Raw genomic sequence first — 17,532 nt, forward strand, 5'->3', positions numbered from 1 at the left:
GTAGTATGAAACAATATGGTATTGGCATAAAAACAGACACCGATCAATGAAATGGAATAGAGAACTCAGATATAAACCCATGCTTTTCTGGCCAATTAATCTCTGACAAAAGAGGCAAGAAAATACAATGAAGAAAAGATGGTCTCTTCAATAAATGTTGATGGGAACACTGGACTACTATTTTCCATGATATACAACAGTTAACTCATAATGGATGAAAGACTTGAATGTAAAACCTAAAACCACAAAACTCCTAGAAGAAAACAGGTAGTTAGCTCCTTGACATTGGTCTTGGCGTTGAATTTTTGGATCTGACTCCAAAAGCAAAGGCAACAAAAGCAAAAATCAGTAAGTGGGAATATATCAAACTAAAAGGCATCTGTACAGCAAAGGAAGCCATCAATAAAATGAAAATGCAGTCTATTGACTGGGAGAAAATATTTGCAAATTATGTATCTGATAAGGGGTTGATATCCAAAATGCCTAAAGAACTCAATAGCAAAAAACAATCTGATTGAGATAGACATTTTCCCAAAGAACTTATACAGGTGGAACGTATACAGGTGGCCAACAGGCACATGAAAAGATGCTCATCTTCACTAATTATCAGGGAAATGCAAATCAAAACCACAATATGATAGCACCTCACACCTATTAGAGTCAAATTGACAAGAAGTGTTGGCAAGGATGCGGAGAAAAGGGAACCCTTGTATACTGTGGTGGGAATGCAAATTGGTGCAGCCACTGTGGAAAATAGTATGGTGGTTCCTCAAAATATTAGAAATAGAACTATCATGTGATCTGGTATTTCGCTTGTGGGTATTTTTCCTGAAGAAAATGAAAAAAATTAATTTGAAAAGATATTTGCACCCCTATGTTCGTTGTAGCATTATTTACAATAGCTAAGATACAGAAACAACTTAAGTGTCTGTGGGTGGATGAATGAATAAAGATGATGTGCCATATATATCTGTGTAGTATATACATACACACACACATATATATGTACACATACACAGCGGCCCTGCCTTTTGCAACAATGCAGATGGACCTTGGGGGTATTATGCTGCAGGAAATAAGTTAGATTCCATTGATCTGTGGAACCTTAGAAACGATCAAAGAAAACAACTCAGGTACAGGGAACAGATTGATGGTAATCAGAGGGGAAAGGGGTTAGAGGGCTAGGGGGGTCAGTTGTGTGGGATGGTAACAAGATTTACTGTGGTGATCATTTTGTGATGTATACAAATACTGAATCATTATACCATACACCTGAAACTAATATAAGGTCATATACTATTTTACCTCAATTAAAAATATGTATATTATATATGTAAATCACATAATGGAGCCAATACATATTAGATACTCTGCAAATCAACTATAATATGATTAAAATTATTTATCTAATAAATTGCTCAATAAAAGGTGGGCAGAACTGCCAAAAAAATACTATGTAATTGAATAAAAGAGAACTTGAAAGAAATGAAGGAATCCTGAATATCAGAAAAATGCTTTTTCACTGGAAGTATAAGAGAGGGGGAAAAAAGGTTATAAAGAACATAAATGGGACGAGTTAGTTTTTGAACTATATGTGTCAGTTCAGAGTATTTCTTGACTCCCTGACATAAAGGAGTAGGGAATAAACACTTCTTTTTACTCCCATCTCCTGATTTTGGTTGATTTATTCTGTGCTGTGTTAAGATTCTTAACATCTATGTTCTCTCACGCTTTGTTTAGTTGTATATTAAGCAATTTTAGTCCTCATTACCTCAGTACTGTGGCTTCTCCATTCCTGAGTTGATGAATCTCTTGATTGACTGAATTTCATGGTCAGGTAATCCTCTCAAGCTATAGATGCTGTGTTCCTTGACTTTTTTTTTTNAGCTATAGATGCTGTGTTCCTTGACTTTTTTTTTTTTTTTTTTAAGATATATTTATTTGAGAGAGAGTCAGGAGCAGGGACAGAGGGAGAGGGAAAGAAAAGTCCTGGGAGGACTTGTGCTGAGTGCAGAGCCCAACATGGGGCTCAGTCTCATGACACTGAGATCACAACCTGAGCTGAAACCAAGAGCCAGACGCTCAACTGGCTGAACCACCCAGGCGCCCCCCCTTCCTTGAGTTCTGCATACCCATTTGAGAATGCTTGTCTTTTGTTTTATACTTGAAGGATTATTTGACTAGGTATAAAATTTCCAGATCACAATTTCCTTCCCTTGGAACTTAGCAAATATTGCTTATTGATCTCATAGTATTTTTTGATTGGCTGAATTTCCTTTTTTATTTCATCCGGAAGGATTTGTGAGTAGTATATTTCTTTAGTTTTAATGCTGTTGTTTCCTTTAATGTTTTGAGTCTGTCTACCTGGTGTTTTCATCGTTGAAAAACAACTTGGCATGAGGTGATATCCTTAGGAACACTTTCATTAGAACTGTGTGGTCATTATTTTATTTTATTGGGGCAATGAATGTTACTGTAGAAAAGTCTGATTTCTTTTCTGCCTCCTTGAAAGTGACTTGCTTTCTCATCCAAAATGCCTGACAATTTTTTCCTTTATTTTTGAAGGTCCAGTAATATAACCAAGATACATCTACGTGTCATCCATAATCATTTTTTCTTGGATTACAATATACTCTTTAATCTGTAGGTTTATGTCTTCAGTTAGAAGCATTTTCCTTATTTATTACTATGAAAATTTTTTTGTCCAATTATTGGGTCCTCTGCTTAGTTTTCCTTATGTTGACTTTTCTCTTGTTCTCCATGTCTTTTATCTTCTTTTTTTTTTTTTTTAAAGATTTTATTTACTTATTTGACAGAGATAGAGAGACAGCTGGCAAGAGAGGGAACACAAGCAGGGGGAGTGGGAGAGGAAGAAGCAGGCTCACAGCAGAGGAGCCTGATGTGGGGCTCTATCCCACAACGCCGGGATCATGCCCTGAGCCGAAGGCAGACGCCCAACCGCTGTGCCACCCAGGCGCCCCCATATCTTTTATCTTCTAATTGTCTTTTACTTCTGCATTTACTTTAATCATCTCACATGTTCCTTTTTATCAGTTTCCACCAGTGTCTGTTCTATTCCCTGATGTTTTAAAAGAATTCGTTAAGTAATGATATGTTTATTGGCTGTATATGTTTCTTTCTTCAGCACAAAGTACTGTTTCATATTACGCTGCTTTATCTTGCCTTTTAGAGGTTGTTTTTAATTGATTGTGATGTTTTAAAGTTCTTTATTATGAATAGACCTTTGAAAATTTTCTTTGGTTTCTTGGGTTATGTTTCCTTCCGGAATGGGTTCTTTGCCATTTATAAGCCTTACTCATATCTTCAGCTTTTTCCTTTCATTTATCTTCTTTTTTATTTCTTCTAAGCTGTAATATATGTGCATTGTCTTTTCAGCATGTTGGTGACTGATGTAGAGAACATCAGCCTACTTACATATGGTGTTGCTGAATTATTTTTAATGTCTTACCCATCTTACTACCTAAATGTGTTTTTCTCCCAGGCCTCAATTTGAATGCTGGGTATTGCTGGGAGCAGAGAAGGGGAAGCAAAGGAAAAGGGGTGACTGAGAGAGCCAGATGGGCAATATGACTTTTAGGCTCTGCTCTCTTAAAGTACTCAGTGTTCCCCTCCTGAATTTCTTCCAACTACTCATGCCTTGTGTGGGTATATCCTTGAGCCTCAGACCTTTCAGTTCATTTTGCTCTGAGCCCTAGAAAGTGACCCCCTTCTCCAAAAATGTGTAAATGTTTAGAAACTTTTACCCTTGGTTGACTTTTCCCAATATTACTTATTCCTTGCTCAGTTCTCCTTCTTGCCATTTTGGATAAGTATTTGGATTTTGTAAACTCTTTCCCTACAACCACTTATTGGTGGGGGTGGAATTAAGAATTATCAGAAGTCACATAGGACTTTCTGTTTCGTTTCGTTTCTTTTTTTCTTTTCTTTCTTTCTTTCTTTCTTTCTTTCTTTCTTTCTTTCTTTCTTTCTCTCTCTCTCTCTTTCTCTCTTTCTTTCTTTCTTTCTTTCTTTCTTTCTTTCTTTCTTTCTTATTTATTTATTTATTTACATGACAGAGAGACAGCCAGCGAGAGAGGGAACACAAGCAGGGGGAGTGGGAGAGGAAGAAGCAGGCTCCCAGCAGAGGAGCCTGATGCGGGGCTCAATCCCAGAACGCCAGGATCACACCCTGAGCTGAAGGCAGACGCTTAACGACTGAGTCACCCAGGCACCCCATGGACTTTCTGTTTCTTATTTAGACTATCACTGCTCAGAATTTGTTGCAAGACGTTGTATATTTCGTTGTTGCTGATAAAATTTAGCTTTTAAAATTTTTATTTTAAATTTTTGTTGTAATCGGTTTTGAATAAGGGAGATTCTATAATCTAGCTCAGGGTTTCTTAACCATGGCATAAATGGTAGTTTGGATTGGGTAGTTCTTTTTTGTAGGGGATTGTCTTGTGGATTGTGGAATGTTTTTGTTTGTGTTTTGTTTTGTTTTGTTTTGCCTTGTGGGATGTTTAACAGCATCCCTGGCTTCTACCCACTAAATGCCAGTAGCATTCCCCTAGATGAGACAATTAAAAATATCTTCAGACATTGCCAAATATTCCCTGGGGAGAAAAATCACCCTGGGTTTGGAACTGCTGATTAACTTATTCTCTCATCTTTACTCCTCTTGCTAAACATCTGCATCTAAATTTTAAATAGTTCTTTCTTGAATAGCCTGGTAAGTGTTGCCAAAGATGCACATCAGATTTAGGGAAAAAAGCTCAATATACTCTTGCAATTCAACTTAATATTACACAAATGTTAACTGTATAAGACTTATAAGCTACCTGAATAGTAATCCATGAATTAAAAAAAAGGTTTGTGAACAATGTGGAATTTTACTGAGTGAAAAAATTGAGACTTTTTAAGTAACTTATTGTTTGGAGTAATGATACTCACAGGTTTACTTTTTTCTCCCTCATTAGTTAAAATCATGTTGATAGCCAAGTAAGTGAAGAAAATTCTTATTGGCAATTCAGTTGTTCCCCGTTTAGGAGACTGACACTCTCCAGTTCTAAGCTAAATAATTGTCATGGTAAAGTAATTTTCTTGAAAAGAACAGGCATTGATTCGCTCCTGTTACTCACAAATCCTATTTCAGTCAAATTGGAAAACTATTAAGTTTTTGGGAAAAAAATCAATAGGTATCAGGAAACCATTAGATCTTGTGGCCCTTGCTATATCTTGCATGAGTAATCACTGTAAACAGCTGACAGGTATTTCACTGTTGACACAGAGTGATGCTTGGGGAACCACATCTCCTCAGGGTAGGTGGACAGCTTCAGACACGGGAATGAGTTCAGTTATCCTTGTTTTTCCCTAGTACTCCTTCTTTTAGACAGCCCTGTCACTAACTGGACCTGAGATGCTTTGAAAAATCAAATACTTTCTTTACTGCCGGTTTTCTTTTTCTTGTGTAGTGGCATCCTAATCAGGGCGTGTGCTTTGCTACTGAACCAGTTTTTGTCAAAAACAAGTTTTAATTTCTTACTTAGAAATTATCTTTCCTCAGACCCAAATTTTATATCAGTATTAAATAAATAGTATAAGGTTTTATTAGTAATGCTGTAGAGTATATAATTTTACCTTCTGTTCTTTTTCTTCTATAAAACTTAGAAGTTTTTCTCTTTTTCGGTCAAGTGGCTTCCAAATTATCTATGTTGGTTTTGCTTCCCTTTAGAGAGATAATTCATTATTTGTGAACTGTATGATTATTAAATTTGAGAGAGAAAACATAAAAATAAGTCCCGTGTGCACATATCCATAATGCCCAACTTATTTGGTAATATGTATTGGTAGATTATTATGGGATTGATAGAAGCTTGGTGTTAGGTTTCTATGTGATAAGAGCTGATCTGTTTTTCTTTCTTTTTGGGGGGGTGGGGTGGAGAAGGGAGAGGGGAAAAAATGAGTATAAGTAATAAAATGTTCTATCATTGTAATTCTCATAAAGAAGTTTGGAAAGCTATACATACTTTATATACATGTTCGCCTGCTAATTCTGTCAGGACACCGTAAAACAGCCTGGGTAGAATAGTGTTTCTCAGTTTGAGTAAATATTTTTATTTGATGAATATTTTATACATTTTTCAGGTGCTGTAGCTTCTATGTTTTGGGTTGATGCTGAATTAGGGGTTGATATTTATCTTGATGGTAAGTTAAAAAGCAAATATTCTTTTGTTTTCAGGTAAAATGTTATGGTTTAGATTTTTTTTTCATTCACATTATAATTTTAATCTTTGCATTGTTACTCTTTTTAAACTTGTTTAGTTTGATAATGAAGTAAGATTCCAAAGCCCCAGACAGTAGTAAAACTAGATGTCAGGTGTTAATTTCAGCTCTCAATTTAGTGCTTCCACTATGGTTTTCCTTTTAAAATGCTATGTCAGTTTCATATATCCTCTGATTTATGTGGTTAGTATGTTAGAGAGTTTTTAATTTTATTTCAAATATACAGTATGAGGATCATATTTATGCTTTCATTTTCCCTTGAAGATTAGAGTTAAGCAAAGCCCCCACCCCTTACTTTCTTTGCCTTCACATTTTTTGGGCAATTTTATTCACAGACTTCATTTAAGACTTATGGAAACTTTCTGAATGAAGTAACTGTGCCCCACCCACCTTTCTTTTTCTTTCTTTCTTTCTTTCTTTTTTTTTTTTTAGATTTTATTTATTCATTTGACACAGAGAGATAGCAAGAGAGGGAACACAAGCAAGGGGAGTGTGAGAGGGAAAAACAGGCTTCCTGCCGAGCAGGGAGCCTGATGCGGGGCTCAGTCCAGGACCCCGGGATCATGACCTGAGCTGAAGGCAGATGCTTAATGGCTGAGCCTCCCAGGCGCCCCAACCCACCCACCCTTCTTTAAACCAGGCCTTCCATAGACTCAAGAGTGAAATTTAAGACTGTGCCCAGTCATTTGGCTCTGGTATATGTAGCATGTAACTGGTTGAAATTCCCTAGGCATCAGACTCCTGCTGCTGTTACCATTTGAAAAAATTATTTGGCGTATAAATTCAGAGATTGCTAAACTAATTGACCATTTGGAAACTTAGGTAAATGTTATGGAAAATAATTGTGTGAGTTAGATTTGGTGCAGATTACTAGGAATAAGATATTTTAAGGCGTCTCATTTGTTAAGCAGTAATTTAAATGTTAAGAAAAGTCTTGATTTTGATAATGTGAATATATAAACTGGAAATAACCTGTCTTGTATAATTTATCACATTCCAGTTTATATTATGGAATTTGTTTCATATTTTGGATTGTAAGCTTTTTAAAGGCCAGAGAAATCTAACATTCTTTACTTATTTACTTCTTTGTTTATGTAATTAAAAAAATTATTTTATAACACCTCTAATGCCTTAAAATGGTGCTAGACACTCAGTACACATTTGAAATGTGTCTATTTGTTTGTGGACTTGAATTAAATTGAAGCTTTGGCAAGAGAAAAACCAATATTTTATTGAGTAACATTTGTGAACTGAAATAAGTTAGTTGTGATTTTCATTCTCATGCATAAAGGTGATTAAAAGATGTATTCCTTTGTAGGTATCGTAACTGTTGTGGATTCAAAATATGGATTAAAAGTAAGTTGAAAGAGTGCTGTGAGTTGTTAATTATTTGTTAAAAGCTTTGTATATAGGGATTGATTATATTATTTTTTTCTACCTTTTTGTTTGAATATTTTAACAAAAAGGTTTTTTTTTTTTAACTATCATGAAGAATAGGTGAAATTTGTGTGTCTTTTAATTATTGTGTTTTAAAATTAAGTGTATATTTTCTGTTACTCTGGCTTGATGTGATAGAAGTTGGAAGTGTAATATTTTGTAATGATGATATTACAGGATAAAGTTTGGGTGTGTGTAACTCCTCACTGGGATTCAACCCCAATGTTGATGAGTTTTTCTATTTGATAGAAGAAATTGAGCTTCATAAAGCATGTAAGGACTTTTTTCTCTTGTTAAACTGCTATCAGACACAAACTGGAAATAATTGCCTTTAAAAAAATAATTGCTTTACCTTATTTTGAAGAAATCAGGATTTATATGTAGGTGTAGTGAGGAGAAACTCTCCTTTAAAAAGTATCCTCCTGTGAATGTTTTCATAACTGCCAAGTCTTCATATGCATTTAAATGGACTTTAATTCATAAAATGCACTTAGTAAGATTTTTAAAAACATGTTGCATAAAATAAAACAGTATTTCTCAACTTTCCAAGTGAAATACTACTAAAGGGAAAAGAGAATGAAATTATCCTCCATCTCCCATTCCCATTCTGCGATGTGAATAGCCCCCTAAGTAATCATTTCTTAGAAGTTTAAATTTAATATTTAAAAATTCACATCCATTTTATATTCTACTCCACAATATATCTGAATTTGTTAATTTGAAAAAGTTTTCCTTCCGGGACACCTTGCTGGTTCAGTTGGTGGAGTATGAGACTCTTGATCTCGGGGTTGTGAGTTCGAGCCTCGTGTTCGGTGTAGAGATGACTTAAAAAAATAAAATCTTTAAAAAACTGTTTTCCTTCCAAATCTTCAATAAAATTATGCTCTAGGAATATATGGCAGGCTTGTTAAGTGGTTACCAGTATCCCTTCACTGGCCCTTGGTCTCCCTCAGGAATAGAGCAGCCTAATTTGAGATGTTTGGAAAAGAATTCTTTCTTTTCTTTTTTCTTTTTTCTTTTCTTTTCTTTTCTTTTCTTTTCTTTTCTTTTCTTTTCTTTTCCTTTTCTTTTCTCTTTCTTTTTTTTCTTTTTCTTTCTTTCAGATTTTATTTATTTATATATTTATTTGAGAGAGAGAGTCAGAGACAGAGCACAAGCAGGTAGAGGGGCACAGGAGAGGGAGAAGCAGGCTCCCTGCCGAGCAGGGAGCCCGACATGGGGCTCGATCCCAGGACTCCAGGATCTTGACCCGAGCCAAAGGCAGATACTTAACCAACTGAGCCACCCAGGCACCCCCTGGAAAATAATTTCTTTGTAGATTTTAAGTCCAAATTTATTAATCATCTTAAGAATCAAAGAAAGATTCCAAATATTATAATTTTACTCAGAAAAATTCTGACTGTTCTGAAACCCTGATATTTCTAACAAAATATTTATGGAGGAAGCAAACTAAATCAAATTCTTCATTCTGAATGTTTATTATAGGCACATTTGAATTCATCTCTTGTATACATTTATTACCAAATTTGGCATACCTACGGGAGAGATAGCAGTTAAGATATTCTGGGGCACCTGGGTGGCTCAGTCGTTAGGTATCTGCCTTTGGCTCAGGTCATGATCCCAGGGTCCTGGGATCGAGCCCCACATCAGGCTCCCTGCTNCCCCCTGCTGGTGTTCCCTCTCTCGCTGTGTCTCTCTGTCCAATAAATAAATAAAATCTTTAAAAAAAAAAAAAAATAAAAAAAGATATTTTATTTGTTTTCTTGATAGACCTAAGGTATCATACCCAGTGTTAAACTCTTTATGTATTTATGATTACAGGAATAATTTTATATGTATATTCAGATATGCAGAGGAGTTAAAGAGAATCTATTATTGGTGTAATTGAGGCCAAATAAACAAAGCAACATTCTGAATAATGCAAACACAGTAAATGTTTAACCTCCTGTCACCTTGATAAAACCTCTTAAATTATTAAATCAATATACCTACACAAAACTGACATACTGTCAGGATAATGGAAACTTTAGATTTTCTAAGTCAGATGCCAGATAAATAACTTTTCCTTTATATAAAGAATTTGCCCACTTGTCCAATTCCTCTGGTTGCAAAGCTTGACCCCAGTAGCTGCTTGTGATTCAGAGAATTCTGAGGCAGTACAAGTAATGACACTTGGATAATGGGCAGCAATTTAAGGGTGTCATGCTTCACAGAGCCAGCCCATCACAAGTAAAGCTGAGAAATGGTACCTTGTGGCCAGGCAGCCAAATTGAAACTGAAGTGGTAATTGATATCATGGGCTATCACTCTAATGGGATTGTCACCCATTGATCTGAAATATTCATTTTTTAATCATGGGCAAAGAATTGGACAACTTCAAATGACAGCTTTCTATTCTCAGGACTTGACACCCAGGCTGCCAACATTGTTCTTTTCAGTTCTACAAACGTGACAGCATTTAATGCAATAGAATCAATGGATGAAGTTACACAGGAAAGGTCAAGTGAGAGGTTTCTTTTTGGCTCTTCTGCTATATTGCACTAGCTGTTGAAACAATTCAGTCAGAAAACAGTTTGGCTTGGAAAAGACTGGAAAAATAAATAGACTGACATTATGCAATAATCGTTTTCTAACAGCTGAAATAGCGTCAGATCTATAACCAGTCCGTTAAGAAGAGAGAGCTGCTGCTGGTTTTTAAAAATGTCGTCTGACATCTTTGACACTAGATTTCTTTCCATTTTGGTCAACAACAGTGTTTTCCCCGCTATCTTTCTTCTTTTCGGTCCAACTTATTTCTGTTTCTGCAGAAGGGGATACCTGATAGCCCTTATTGAAGTCAGGTCTACTGTGATGTTATTTCAAAGGGTTTCTTTCTTTCTTACTCTGTGCTGGGTTGGAGGGTTGAACCTTGACTTTTGGGAAGTGTTGGGTTAATTAGTACCAAAATCATTTTGGTCTTTTTCAATATATAAGCAAAAGCTGTAGTCTCTCAGCAGAGATGAGGAATCCTTTGGGCATATGCATACATTCTCACACACACATACACACACTAAAATTTTTGAAAAAAAAATTTGCAGATGTTTTCCTTCCTTGCCTGTACAGGTAGAATAGATAGAATATCAAAATTCCCATTTTTTAACTTTATAAATACAAGTTATCCAACTGAGTAACCAGTACTGGAGAATGTCCCTTTGACTAAAAGACACAGGTCTTTTTGCAGAGTTTGACTTGGGGAGGTAGGAAGTTGGATAAGGAAAATAAATATTGGGCTGAAACCCAGAGAAAATCAATGCTGGTGTGCATTTATTATTTCTTTATGTTTGTATGGTCTTCAAAAATGCATAGAACAGGGCTTTTATCTCTTTTTCTATAATTATATGTGATTATTACATGCCTTATCCATAAAAGAATTGTACATATTGGCCTGTTTATATTTGGGGGATTTTAAAGTGTTTTTATATTTGGTACTTCTTGACTGCCTGAAGTTAGTAAAATGTTGGTTTTTCCCAGTTAGCTTTGAGTGTTGATTTCTAATCTTCTAGAGAAGTAAATGTGTTGGGGCGCCTGGGTGGCACAGCGGTTAAGCGTCTGCCTTCGGCTCAGGGCGTGATCCCGACGTTCTGGGATCGAGCCCCATGTCAGGCTCCTCCGCTATGAGCCTGCTTCTCCCTCTCCCACTCCCCCTGCTTGTGTTCCCTCTCTCGCTGGCTGTCTCTGTCTCTGTCAAATAAATAAATAAAATCTTAAAAAAAAAAAAAAAGAAGTAAATGTGTTAAAAACATGGGTTTGTGAAACTACTGTTAGTTCCATTTAGGTATGGAAATTCAAAAACAAAATAGCTAATTTTCCTGCCATATCTTTTTTTATACCCCACAAACTGACAGCCAGATAGCCCCAAATTCATATGTAAATAAAGCTTCCAAAAGGTCAACAATACACTATTTTGAAAAATATTTCAGGTCTTCAAATCCTGAAATATTTCAGGATCTTTCAAACAGATAACCTTGCTAAAAATACATCTTTAGTGAATAGATATACTGCTGAATAGAAGGGGATTTATTGCTGCACATTATATAGAATATTTCAAATAATAACATCCACTTATCTTTGTCAACAAATAGGGGTGTCAACTGGAATTCATTCAACAAATTACTTGTTGAGCCTGGTGCCAGGTACTATTTCCAGGATGGTATCAGCCTTATTCTCTACGGGACATAATAATAGGGTTTGCAGTAGCCTCAAGCCAAGAATAATTAGCAAAAATAGTGAACTTCTTCTTTTGGCAAGGAAGTTTTTGATACAATACTCTAATAATAATAATAATAATATAATAATTTTGAATGTAATTTTTAAGTAATCTCTGTGAGAATACTCTTACGTGATTGTTAACATTTAGGTAACATCTGTGTTCAAGATTGATTTTATGTAACATAAAAAGCTTTCATTCACAAGTTTTTAAAATTATATGATCATTTTACTTCTATTGAACATATTTTCAATTTTTGAAAAATACCCCTATAAAAGAGTATCCTGTGACAGTGACAGTATTAGATTTAGTTTCTTCTTTTATAAAATGAGAATAGCCATTTCCTCTAATTCTTATGAAGGCTAAATGAGATAATGTATGTAAAATGATTTAAGAATTGTGAAGTTTGATTTAAATACAAAGAATATTAATGTAATCAAATTGCCTCTATCCTCAGTAGGCAGCTTTTTCTTGTGACAGAGAGTATCTGTTGAAGGTTAAAGTGATGAAGGTGGCATGTTTTGCAGAGATGAACCTTATGGCATTGATGCCTTTAGGGATTTAAGTAGAATTATGGAAAAATAATAACTGCTTCCAGAGAGATGAAAGCTGCCTTGTGGGTCCCTCAGTCAGTGTCACAATATTTTTTTGGAGCTAGTTTGACTCTGGAGAGGTCAGCAAAGTAAACAGTTGCACTGAGGGGCCAGATCACTCAAGTGTGGGTTTCTCTAAATGATCACCTGCTCCTAGGCTGGAATTGGGGTTGTGGCCTTCCTACAGCTTGTTTCAAGGGAATAGGAAGGGCTCAGCACTGAGTCTATATTGTGTGTGATGCTGGGGTGGGAAGTGGAGTGTGGAACCGGAATGGATGGAAGTGTATTAGATTTTAAGAAAGTCTCTTTCAGCAGTTTTCTCTTTTACATATAAGTAATAATGAATATTTAGAACAAAAACAGTTTTGTGAAAAGGAAAAGGCCTATAATTTGAATTGTAATGCTGTTTGTTTTTATTGACATTATTTAAATCTGGAGGGTTTTCCTTTTAAGAAAAGGGAGGAGATGTCAAGGAGACAGAATTTTAGTCCTGCCCCCTCCCCCAAAAAACTACAGGTTCACTGTAGGAAAACAATTACAAATGGGTAATAAAATGCTTTCAGTTAGAAAAATTAGTTCTGCATTTGTGTATTCAGTAATAGAACTTGTTGAAATCTATATTAGAAGCAAGAAAGGAGTCGCCAAAGTAAAATTCTTTGTGTTGACATTAACATTTGTGTTTTCCCACAGTAACTTTTCAAACTTTGTTTTTGTTTAGCATTTAGAAGAAGAAAAACCGGATGGCCTTATCAATGAAGCTTCTAGGTATTCATATTAAAAGTATATATTGATTACTGGTTAATTGGAAAGGGAAAATTATTATGAAAACCAAAACCAAAGTGAGAAATAAAAAAACATAGTCAAGGAAAATTTATCTTTTTTCCCTGTAATTGAATCATTTCTGTTTATAATGGTCTGATAACTAAAATTTTATATAAAACTTTTATATATATCATAAAATGAGTGTTGGGCATAACAGTTCTTTGAGAGGCGCTTGGGAGCAGTGAACATTTTAAAACTTTTCTTGTTCTTACATGATTTCTTTGGGATTCAAGAGGATGATGAAGAAAAGAGTTGGTTCACTTAACTACCTTCTTCAGCAGTAATTCATTTGATTCACATATTCATTGTTACTCAGAACAAAAGAGGAGGAAATATGGAAATAGTTTTAATTGGCATTTAGAACATTTTTTTTGTTTAATACCTTTATGTTCCTAATTGGGTTGTCTTTAGACTTAGAAATACTTAAATCACTTTGCCTACTCTAAGCATATTCTTGCTAATGGGGGAAAAAGGCTTTGGGATAAATCATAGTTGCTAAGTCTTCTGCTGGGGTTAAGGGGGAGTCTCCCTGAGATTTGGCGTACCTACGGTATAGACTGCAAGCAAGCAGTTGGCTTCCTCTCATTTTGGACTATGGTGCTCTGTGGGGCTATAATCCTGCCTGAACATTGCATTGGGTATGTAGGTATGATTCAGATTAGACTGAACTTAAACATTTTTGAAAATTTTTCCTTAATAAAATATATTATTATAGAAAATGTTAATAGGCCAAATAGAAAATAGCTGTGTCATAGAAGCCACAATAAAGATGGGGCACCTGGGTGGCTCATTCAGCTGAGCGGCTTGATTTTGGCTCAGGTCACATTCTCTGGGTGTGAGATGGAGCCCAGCGGCAGGCTCTGCGCTCAGCGGGGAGTCTGTCCCTCTCTCTCTCTCTCTCTCTCACCTGTACCTCTGCCCCTTCCCCCGACTCATGCTCTCTCTCTCTCAAATAAATAAATCTTAAAAAAAAAATAATAATAAAGTTAAATGTAGAAGGCCTCCAATTTAAAGATAGTGACTGTTTATATTTTGAGATGTCCACATTAAATCTTTATTCATAGAACACTTACTTAAACAAAAATGGGATTATGACGTACATACTGTTGAAACTTGCTTTTTCAGTAAATTAAAGTTAATTTATTTTTGAGAATTTGGCTATGTCTTTTGAAATAATTGGCTACATCTTCAGGTAGCATAAAACTAGAATTAGGAATAAATAGCCTAGTGATTAAAATTTCCAGAAGAATTGAGGAAAATTTAAAGAATCCTCAGCTCTACTACTCCTGTTAATAGACAATAGGACTTCTATTTATAGTAAGCTATTTTGTTATCTGGCGTTCTGTCAATGGGACAGAATAGCATTAACTTGCATGTCTGTGTATCTGTTTTACAGAGATAATACATATTTGTAGTGATGAAGAAGATACTTTTTCACGATCCTGATGTATCTTCTGAAGTGTAGTTTTAAAAAAACTGTTCAGTGTTCATGTTAATTTGTTTTATTTCTTTAAAAATTCCATGTGATAACATGGAATATTTTAGTCAGTAGACTGTCCATATTTTTACTGTATTGAATATCTGAATTTTATGCATTTCTTTACAAAGAAAATTATGAGTTGAAAATGATCCTTGATTGAACTTTTGGAGGTTTATCTTTGTAGTTTCAGAGAAGCAACGAGAGCACTTGGTAAATATTTTTTGAATGAATATATGTGAAGTCTGAATTTATATAGTGATGGATGCAATTTATTTTTACTATTTGAAGAATGATAGATAGGAGTAAAATCAGTTACCGTATAGAGTACTATATAGTTCTTAAAGCTATTTGATCTGAAGAAAATGTTTCTATTTTTAATTTCTTAACATTTCTCTTTTGACATCTGTTCTTTGTTTGCTAATTTAGGCAAGTTGCTTTGGCAGACATCATCATCATTAATAAAACAGACTTGGTTTCAGAAGAGGATTTAAGCAAATTAAGAACAGCCATTAGGTATGAAGTTTTAAGTGTTAACTACCTACAGATCCAAAGTCTACTATACAAAATATTTTTCCTGTATTACCCTGTAGAAACTTAAGGCTCAAGTTTGACGTGCTTCAGGTACCATTCTGGAATCATTTATTGTTGATGCCTAATTGACTGCTGTGTAAATAGTAACACATAAAATCATTCCCCATTTCTTATGGAAGGTAGTGAGAATTCTTAGACTGATATTCAGGATCTTCGGACCCCATCCTCCTTTTCCTGTCTTCTCTTTGCCTCTTTCCCTACAGGAAGTTCTCTAACTTTACTCAGGACGACTTACTTTCCCATGGATGTGTTTTGCCAGATCCTTTCTTTACTCTTACGTGTTCTCACTCTGCCAATCCTTGAATTCCTTCCTTGTCTCTGTTTTTCTTTGCTTTCTTTTTTTTTCTTAAGCAATTTTATCCATTCTGTAGTGTTGTCCTGGCACCTCCTTTTCTCGCTCGCTCCTCTCTGAAATCTCCCCTGACTCAGGTGGTCTCCTTGCCCTGAACCCTCACTGACTTTGTCTTTCTTGACTGTCAATCAAACATGCCTGTCTCCCGGCTAGCTTTAATGTCTTCAGTGTCCATGGCCAAGGCTGGTCAACATAGGACAGTGTGAATGGTACTCAAATATATGCTAAATGATTCAACTGTCATTGGGACTTTTCGAATGAGATTAGAGTTCAGGGACTTTGAATTATTTTTTAAGACATAAATTAATAAATGCCATCTACAAAGAAACATTCAACAGCTTTTATTATTAGTCATCTTTAATGCGTGTAATCTGCTGACATCAGATTTTGATTCTGTCAGTACCAGTGCATATAGTATGTTATAAGTTGAATCAATAAAGGTCAGGCTCATGAGGAGATTGGCTGCAGTGATGAATGATTGAAGAAGAAAGAAATTCATATTTTTTGGCATATTTTGTTTTATTTTAATGTTAATATCCTTTGAGTCTTTACTATAGAAAACTGTAATACTGGCTCCTTTTGGAGGGCAGGTGGTAGTGCTGCATAGTGTTTAAGATGATGGACTTTGGAATCTGATTGGGTTCTACTCCTTGGTCTGTTTCTTGCTATGTTCTTTTTAGTTCTCCTCTCTAAAACAGGAAATAATACCTACTTCATTAAGTTTGGTTTAAGTGTTCATGAGACGGTGTAGGTGAACTATGCACAGGGCCTGACACATAGTAAGTGCTCTGTTAGCTACTATTATCATTATTAGAGTGTAGATTTTTTTTTTCCTGGTTTACATAGTAATTTCAAGCTACAATGAATAAAAATAGGAAAGAAATAGAAAAATGGTTGATATTTTTGAAAAGTCTAGAAAGATGAACGCAGTGAATGGAGATTACTTCTTTTACCCTTTTGACTCTGGTCTCCCAAATTTTATTTCTCTTTTCAAAATCTCTGCATCATTTTGATTGCTGGAAAGGAGAACATAAATCCACGTACCAAACATGTTTGGCGTGAAAGGAAGGATTATTGCTACTGGGCTTTTCTGTCCCCATGTTGACTTTTTCACCTGGGTCTCTAACAGCAGCAGTATTGACTGTTAGCCAGCTTGTTGCCAGCCTGCTCTATACAGCAATACCAGGAAAGAATTTGGACATAGTGCTTTGATAAATTACAGACCCTTTGAATTTTGACCTTCCATTGTACATCAGACTTGCAACTGACTGGGCATTAGATTTGGGGAGTTGGAAGAAGGTGAACATATCTGAGAAGTGGCCATCAGATTATACAGTATATTCAGCAGAAAAGATTAAGAACTTTGTGAAATGGTAGAGAGACTTGCCTTGGAATCATTGTAGATGGGAAACCTTACTCATGAGAATAAGCTTGAGCAAAAGGCACATATATTAAGCAAGTAACGCTGAAGGCAATGGAATTGGAGGTATAAAGGTAAATAGAGGAGGTATATAGTATGTTGGAAAGAATTTAACAAGTATTTTTGGTGCCATACAGAGGAAGTCCTGTTTCATTATCTTAGTATCAGAAAGGGAAGGACCAGCAGAGTGGGTAGAGATTCTAGTTAGGGAATGAAGAGGTTATTCTATGAAAGAACGTGGATGTGTGACTTACTGTTACTGTGAAAACTGAGGATGGGCTAGGGTCAAAGCCACTCACAACCAGGTTT

General features: G+C 35.4%; 1 protein-coding gene across 7 annotated transcripts in view; it reads left to right on the forward strand.

The window, feature by feature from the left end:
* The window catches only part of LOC100484357 (putative COBW domain-containing protein 7), a 56,087-nt gene that overhangs the window by 15,319 nt on the left and 23,236 nt on the right, over nucleotides 1-17,532 (forward strand). For 6 of the 7 annotated variants that reach the window (XM_034646732.1, XM_034646734.1, XM_002919900.4 and 3 more), the window contains 4 exons: nucleotides 6,145-6,204; nucleotides 7,601-7,638; nucleotides 13,277-13,323; nucleotides 15,287-15,373. In XM_034646732.1, coding sequence (XP_034502623.1) covers nucleotides 6,145-6,204; nucleotides 7,601-7,638; nucleotides 13,277-13,323; nucleotides 15,287-15,373 — 232 coding nt within the window. Of the gene's footprint in view, nucleotides 1-6,144; nucleotides 6,205-7,600; nucleotides 7,639-13,276; nucleotides 13,324-15,286; nucleotides 15,374-17,532 lie in introns of those variants that run through there. The other variant, XM_034646737.1, reaches the window with a different exon arrangement.

The sequence above is a fragment of the Ailuropoda melanoleuca genome, chromosome 17 (genome assembly GCF_002007445.2).
Source record: "Ailuropoda melanoleuca isolate Jingjing chromosome 17, ASM200744v2, whole genome shotgun sequence".
NCBI classification, from domain to species: Eukaryota; Metazoa; Chordata; class Mammalia; order Carnivora; family Ursidae; genus Ailuropoda; species Ailuropoda melanoleuca.